General features: G+C 47.8%; 4 protein-coding genes across 4 annotated transcripts; all 4 read left to right on the plus strand.

Annotated features, from left to right (window-relative positions):
* Positions 1-421: 421 nt before the first annotated feature.
* Positions 422-1,783, plus strand: TEOVI_000310900 (NLE (NUC135) domain/WD domain, G-beta repeat, putative; the record flags this gene model as incomplete). Its single annotated transcript, XM_067226075.1, has 1 exon — positions 422-1,783. The coding sequence occupies one exon, from the start codon at positions 422-424 to the stop codon at positions 1,781-1,783; it is 1,362 nt and encodes a 453-aa protein (XP_067082176.1).
* A 933-nt stretch (positions 1,784-2,716) lies between these two features.
* TEOVI_000311000 (nucleolar protein, putative) lies at positions 2,717-4,456 on the plus strand (the record flags this gene model as incomplete). The annotated part of the gene is made up of 1 exon (XM_067226076.1): positions 2,717-4,456. One exon carries the CDS (start codon positions 2,717-2,719, stop codon positions 4,454-4,456), a length of 1,740 nt encoding a protein of 579 aa, XP_067082177.1.
* Positions 4,457-4,897: 441 nt separating this feature from the next.
* On the plus strand, positions 4,898-5,374 carry TEOVI_000311100 (uncharacterized protein; the record flags this gene model as incomplete). Its single annotated transcript, XM_067226077.1, has 1 exon — positions 4,898-5,374. One exon carries the CDS (start codon positions 4,898-4,900, stop codon positions 5,372-5,374), a length of 477 nt encoding a protein of 158 aa, XP_067082178.1.
* A 156-nt stretch (positions 5,375-5,530) lies between these two features.
* TEOVI_000311200 (uncharacterized protein) lies at positions 5,531-6,811 on the plus strand (the record flags this gene model as incomplete). Its single annotated transcript, XM_067226078.1, has 1 exon — positions 5,531-6,811. One exon carries the CDS (start codon positions 5,531-5,533, stop codon positions 6,809-6,811), a length of 1,281 nt encoding a protein of 426 aa, XP_067082179.1.
* Positions 6,812-7,237: the final 426 nt, after the last annotated feature.

A 7,237-nucleotide genomic window follows, 5' to 3' on the forward strand; every position in this document is an offset into this window, starting at 1 on the left:
CCTAATTTGTGGAGCTCTGTCGAATTTTTTTTCCTTTTTTGGAGAGGGTGTGAAATTTATCATGTTTTGCTCTGTTAATTGTTACATAAGAACTATTTATGTCTATGTGATTTTTAACTTTGTCGTTGTGTTTGTGGGTGATGTTAAAGCTTTGGAGGAATGGTTTATTTTTGCAGGTTAATTTTTTTTTAATTTATCTTTCATTTTTTTTGTTTTTAGTGATATATTGCTTTATAATTGTTTTTGCTTGTTCAGTGTGCTTTTGAGTGATTTATCTTATTTTTCTGATTATTATTTTTCTTTTTCTTTATTATTATCTCTTATTTTTGCTTTACTTTTCTTCTCTTATCTGTCCTTAATAGGAAATATCTTCACCACCTGAGGTTACTTCAGCTTAGTAATCGTGAATTTGCTTGTTCTGATGCAAGAAGAAGCTATTTCCTCCGCGGCGACGGGTGTTGGCCATGTGATGGTAACTTTTTTTACTGACAGCTATGCGAAAGCAATGCCGGAAGAGTCCTATGCTGTGCCATTGAATGTGCTTCCAGAAGGGCTGAACGTGCTTGTTCAGAGCGTTCTTTCGGTTAATGATCAAGTGTTTGACTTCTTGTATAATGGTGAATATATCACAACTACGCTGCAGAAGTTTCTGAGCCGGCGAGGTGTCAGTACGGAGGAACTCGTTAACGTCGAATACACGCCCGCGTTGCAGGCAAAGGAAAGCTCGCATCTGCCACACGATGACTGGGTTAGCAGCGTACGTGTGCCATTCGTGGGGCATTCCGAACTATTGTTAACTGGGTCGTATGATCGGTGCATCCGGCTTTGGGATGCCGACGACTGTGTGGCGATTGGAGCGCATCATGACGAGTGCGTGAAAGAGGTCGTTGTCCACCCAATGAAACCAAGGAGTACAGCAACAAACACAACTCGTGATTCGGTGAAGAAACGAGCACGCTCCAGTCTTTTAGAAGACTTCTATTGCGTGAGTTGCAGCAAAGATGGACGAGCGGCGGCGTGGGTGTTCAACGCTACAGCATCGAAATTTCAACTTCTCAGCTCTGTGAAGGCCCACACGGATGCAATAGAGTCCATTGACATTTCCCCGGGGGCGGGAAAGTATGTGGCTACCGCCTCATGGGATTGTACGGTAAAGGTGTTCGAATGGTCACAAGTGGTGGACGGAGCCACAGAACCCTCGGCGAAGGAGCCGCTTGTCTCATTCACAGATCACACGCGGCCGGCCCTTTCGTGCCGCTTCTCTGCGGCAAAGGGTGCCGCCCTCCTGTACTCCTCCGGTCTTGACGGTACACTTAAGTGCATGGACGTGGAGACTGCGGTGCTTCAGAAACAGTACATAGGGGACCACCCGGTGCAGGGGCTCGCCGTAAGGACTGTAGGAGGTGGTGGTGGTGGTGATTTGATCATCGCTGCATGTACAGACAACCGAGCGCGATTGTACGACACCCGCGTTGGTGAAAGCACGGGCAGCGTGAAAGTGTTTAGCGGGCACAAGCAGTGGTTATACGCGGCCTCGTGGCTGTGGCGCCCTGACGAAGGCGAAGTTAACGGAGGGAATTTTTTCGCCACCGCCAGCGAAGACAGCACTGTCCGACTGTGGGACCTCCGCTGTGGCACGAACGCATTGTTGACTCTTGATACGTCACATACGGATGGCGTACTCGATGTGACCTACTCAGGTAATGGGGAGATTGTGTCATGCGGTAAAGATAACAGCACAAAATCATTTCAGTGTTTCAAAGGGGACTCTCTTCTTAATTAATCGCAGCGTATGAGAAAGTAAATGTTTTTTTTATTTCCATGATATCCCATTTAATCAATAAAGAGTTTGCATTTCCTTCGAGTTGCTAATCGATTAGGGATTCGCGCACATTAAACACCTTTAACGTGAAGAGGGTACATAGTGATTCCGTAAAGCTTTGCTGTTAAGGCTTCTCCGTTCGATGGTTCACATACCCTCAATGGAAGTTTTTCTACCTTCTCCTTTGTGTTTCCTCGCTCACTGCGAAACCGTTAAGGTAGTTTAGAACTACCGTGCAGTACCGGAAGCAGACAACGCGCTGGAGAGCGAGTAACGGACAAAAATGGCTGGCTTCACTCTTTCCACAGTGCAATAGGAGAACGAAGTGGTGGTGCTTAGTGAGTCGGACACATTTGATTGGTTACTGGTGGGAAATGTCCGGGCCTCGCACACAACTTTTCTTGCTATCGATTTGGCTGATGTCGTGCGCTGTTAGTCTATCGAGCTTACGAGTGTACGATATTTCTCATGGTCCACCGCGTGCAGGCCGCACGATCTTCATAAATGTTTGTTGCGGCGGTGAAAGGCCGGTACGCTTATGGGGTAAAAATGTCCTGTGGGTGCCGTATAATACATTAAACCTTTGCAGCGGGCGTCATATGTTGTGGGAACGATCAGTAAAGAGAAAAGAGGTGACAGGTGGCTCTCTTGTACTTACAGGAGTGGAAGAAACCTTTACCACCTGTTGCGATTTCGGGAGGCATGTAGAATGGGTTAGATGAAAATGGGAAAGAATGCAGGCTGCTCTTCAGGTTCCCACAAATCTTTCCCGTGTGGAAACACTTCCCCCAATCCCCACTCTCCACGAGTTTCCCCACTTTACATTCTCCTTCTTTGATTCCTTTCCCCGTAATGCGCTCTTACTCTCCGTATTTACAAGCGAAGTAAGCTGTTATGTCCAAGCCGGATCGAAAGGTGAAGAACTCCAAAAAGGAGGTACCTGTGGCAAAAATAAAGCGAGGGAGCGGAAACGCGACCCAAAACCGCCCGAAAAAGTCACAAGCACAGCGGAAACAACACCACTTAGAAGAGTTAGGCTCTGATAACTCCGACGTGATGTCTGGAAATGGCGGTATCAGTGGCAACTATGCGCCATACGAGGAAAATGAAGAAGTCGAATACAACGATGAAGAATTCGGATCCTACGAGGAAGAAGAAAGTGATTACTTTTCCGATGGTGAAGAAGTGGAAGATGATGATGACTTTGAGGCGAAAGCTATAAAATTCCGCCAGCAGATGGACAAGTTACATTCAGAGGCTGCAGCGGAACAGGAGGGAGACATCAGGTCCCGAACAGCCAAACCAACACTCTTCGGTGATGCAGAGGAGCAAGAAGAGGATGGAGAGCAGGTGCAACTGCTGGGACAGCAGCACACTGTAGAGGAGCTAAGAGATCGCATCGGTGAAACTGTCCATGTCCTTTCCCATTTTAAGGAAGAGCGAGAAGAGGGGCGAACGCGGGAAGATTATATGCAGCTGCTTCGTGCAGACATCATGGAACTCTACGGGTATAATGAGTTTCTTACAGATTCAATTCTTCTCCTGTTTTCGCCCACAGAGGCTGTTGAGTTCTTTGAAGCAATGGAAAAGCCGCGACCAACAACTATTCGGGTCAACACAATCAAGGCCAAACGTCGTGACTTGGTGCAGGCCCTTGTGAAGCGTGGAATGAACGTAGAGCCATTGGAAAAGTGGTCCAAAGTAGGGCTCCAGGTGTTTGAGTCTAATGTTCCCATCTCCGGCACAGTCGAATACCTTGCCGGGCATTACATGCTTCAGTCTGCAGTATCGTTCCTACCTGTAATGGCGCTGGCACCGCAAATTAACGAGCGCGTACTTGATATGGCCGCGGCTCCTGGCGGAAAAACGACGTATATTGCGCAGTTGATGAAAAATACCGGCGTCATTTTTGCCAACGATGTCAGTGAGCCCCGTACAAAATCCTTGAATGCAAACCTTCAGCGGCTCGGTGTAACAAACACCGTGGTGACTAACTACGACGGAGTTGGGTTTGAGAAGGTCATGAAAAACTTCGATCGTATTTTATTGGATGCCCCGTGTACAGGCAGTGGAATTATTTCCCGGGACAAAAGCATCAAAACAAGCAAGCAATACGAAGATGTGCAGAGAGCCTCTCAGTTGCAGCGGTCACTTCTCCTCTCAGCGATAGACGCGGTGCGGGTTGGTGGGTACATTGTGTATTCGACTTGCTCCTTCCTTGTCGAGGAAAATGAAGCGGTTGTGGACTTCGTGCTCCACCGGCGTGACGTGGCCATTGTGGAGACGGGGCTGCCATTTGGAAGGCCGGGATTGACGAAGTACCGCCACCACAGGTTCCATGACAAGCTGCAAAACGCCCGGCGGCTCTTCCCTCACGTGCACAATATGGACGGTTTCTTTGTGTGCAAGTTGAAGAAACTTTCAAATAACGCAGGCGGTCCGAGCACGAATGGGCTGAAGAAGGAGGAATCTAACGTCGCGAAAAGTGAGAATGTGAAAACAATGAAGGGAACTAACAAACGGCAAAGAGAGGATGACAGCAAGGCAAAGGGGGAACTAAAGACCAAGAACAATCGTATCAGTGTCCCGCCGGCCACGAAGAAGTCTCCAAAGAGTAAAGGGAAAAGTGGATGAACGCAACACGGAGATGCGGACACATACAACCTTTTTTACTTGCCTGTTCGTGGAAGCCCAGCGATATGTCTTGAGTCAGGGGGCATAGTGTGCGTTGCCTGGTATTTGAACGACTTCGTGATAACCCACTCTGTCACGCATTGCAAACACAAACACACGCGTCGTGGTCACTTATAAAATATTTAAGAATAATCAACCTGTTAATTGTACCGCGCAAGGACGAAGCGAAGTAACATAAACCAGCGTTGGCACTTACAACATCCCATTCGCTTTCTTGATTTAACATTATCGCTGCTTCACTCCTTTCACATGTTCCTGCCTTGCAATTGGTCCCCCAATTTTTTCTTGTTTTTACTTCGGGGTTTTTTCTACTTTTTGCAATACCTACCTGTAACAACCTTCTGTTGCAACTATTTGCATCGATAAGATGCCAAGCTCTTCATGGAACCGCGTACAGTCCGCGCTTATTTAGAACAACGCGTCCAACATCAGTATTTCGATGTAATTCCTTCACGTTGGCGTCCACTTCTGACCAGACTAGCGAAACTCACTCAAACCCTGCAGCGCGACGGGGCATTAGCAGTAGGTAATAACAAAGCAGCAGCCATACGCAGCGACTTCGACCTTGCAAATGCCCTTCTGGAGGAGGAGCACGAAATTTACCGGGAGGGCCTGACATATCTTCGCGGAAGAAATAACGGGGAGGAATGTGCAAACACCGCTGCGCTCAGGCGTTTCCTTCATGGGATGCTCTCGTGTATTGCCGCCAAAGAGATTTCCATCACCCACTGGAAGAACTGCCTCACGAGTGTCTCTCCAGACACGCTACGGGTTTATTGTCATATGTGCGTGGCGCACCCGCATGTGCAGAAGGATGACACGGCAAGGATATGTCTGCTCTATTCGCAACCGGCGTAAAATCATCCGTGTCACCCATTTAAATGCTTTAGCTGTCATGCGTGCTTCGCACAATTGCAGCGTGCGTGCATATATATATATATATATATGATCAAATGCCCCGTTCTCACTTTTTCCCCTTATCTTTTGGTGAGCCAAGGACCCCCCTCCCCTCTAATGAATGATTTACGTCAACGGGCCTTAAGATGCAGAGCACAACTTACAGAGCGACTACAGCCGTATACGGAAAAGTTGGATGGTGCACTTCAGACAGGTTTTGATATTTCGCTTCGCACACTTAAGAGAGCCTTTATGATACTAACAGCGGTGGGAGCTGCGCTCCTCATTCTGCTCATTGTATTGTTAGTGTGCCTGGTGGCGTCAGTTCTCGGCTCGCTGTTCATCCGGTGGTATGTTCTGTTGCTAGCACCTGGCACTGAGCTCTTTACACTGAGCTTCAACACAATGCCCCTTGAAACGGAGCAATGGAGACTCCACAAACTCAACAATATGGTTTCCCAGCTCGAGCCCACAAGGGAATCGCCTTTGCTACATAGAGGTGACGAAAATAGCACCGCGTCATTGGTCGGTTTGGGTGGAGGGGTAAATGCAAATCTCGTGTCGGTGCTTCAAAACGAAGCCGCTGGGTTGAAAATGTCATTGATAACAAAACTAGTTCGTAATACAGTCGCAACCAGTACGCTAGTTATTCCGTCCCGTGTATATAGGCAAGTGTTCCTTCCACATGGTGGTGTTTCTGTAGAGGGGCTCTTTAAACAGCGCAAACCCATGTTTAATGCCCGTGGCGTGTACGCGGCAAAAATGCAGCTGGTATTCGCAAAGGAGGATATTGGACGGGAGGTGTCTATGTTTCTTGAATCATCAATGCTGATGGCAAAGGACCCTTATATATCACAGTCCCTTGGCGCTTTGGATGTTCTCTTCAAGATGGACTCGTCATTCACGTTGATAACAGGTGAAAAGCCCCGCAGTTGGCCAGTGGAGCTATTCATGTGGTCAGTTTCTAAGTTTCTTTGTGTTCCTATCTGGTGTTACCAAAAGTTAGCACCTCTGCTGAATCCTGATGTCTTTCCTATGTTTGATCCGGAGACTGAAGTTGCCGTTGTGACCCCGGTATACAGTGATTTTGAACCACCGTTGTACCTGCAGCCACACCTTCGCGCAATAAATTTTACTTTATACCAAAGTGAAGAGGGCCTTCAACCCAAAGTGCGTCTGAGGCGCTTGCACCTCCATACGAGTGTGGAGCTGTCTGGACTGGCTTATTACTTCTCCAACTACGCCGTCAGCTCCTTTGTGGGCGCCGCCGTCTTACTGCAAGTATTGCTTGGGGGCGCCGCGCTGGTTGCCCTGGTGTTCGTTTTTATCGTGGGGAGAAGTTGGGGAGCGGAGCTAATGCAACTAAATGGAGATGCGCCCGATGATGAAGGGTATTGAGTGGTGTGGCGTGGAGTGTAAAATAATAAAAAAAAGGATGAAGAAAGACAGACCCCTGATGGGTTGTTTCTTTCTGAATACTTCCTGATGGCGTTAACATAAGGGAGTAAAATCGGTCCTTGTATATTCTGAACGTGGGCGCATGCCTACATGCAAACGCATTTATCAGCTCCCTGAGTCGGTGTCAAGGGACTTCTGCTAAGTCAACAAAGCGGAAAAAAAACCAAAAGTTTCTTGACGAAACGGTGTGTTATATGAGCGACAGTTGTAGGTTGTGGGTTGTTACCTTTGGGGGAGATGGAAGTTATGTGATGTTTGTTATTTGAGTACTTCAACAGCCGCTGGCGTGGCACTCATCCTGAACAGGGTATGCCGTCCTCATGAGACGACTGTAGGGCATTGTGTACTCTGATCTGCTTTTTTTTT

The sequence above is a fragment of the Trypanosoma equiperdum genome (assembly GCF_001457755.1).
Source record: "Trypanosoma equiperdum strain OVI genome assembly, contig: ctg_666, whole genome shotgun sequence".
NCBI classification, from domain to species: Eukaryota; Euglenozoa; class Kinetoplastea; order Trypanosomatida; family Trypanosomatidae; genus Trypanosoma; species Trypanosoma equiperdum.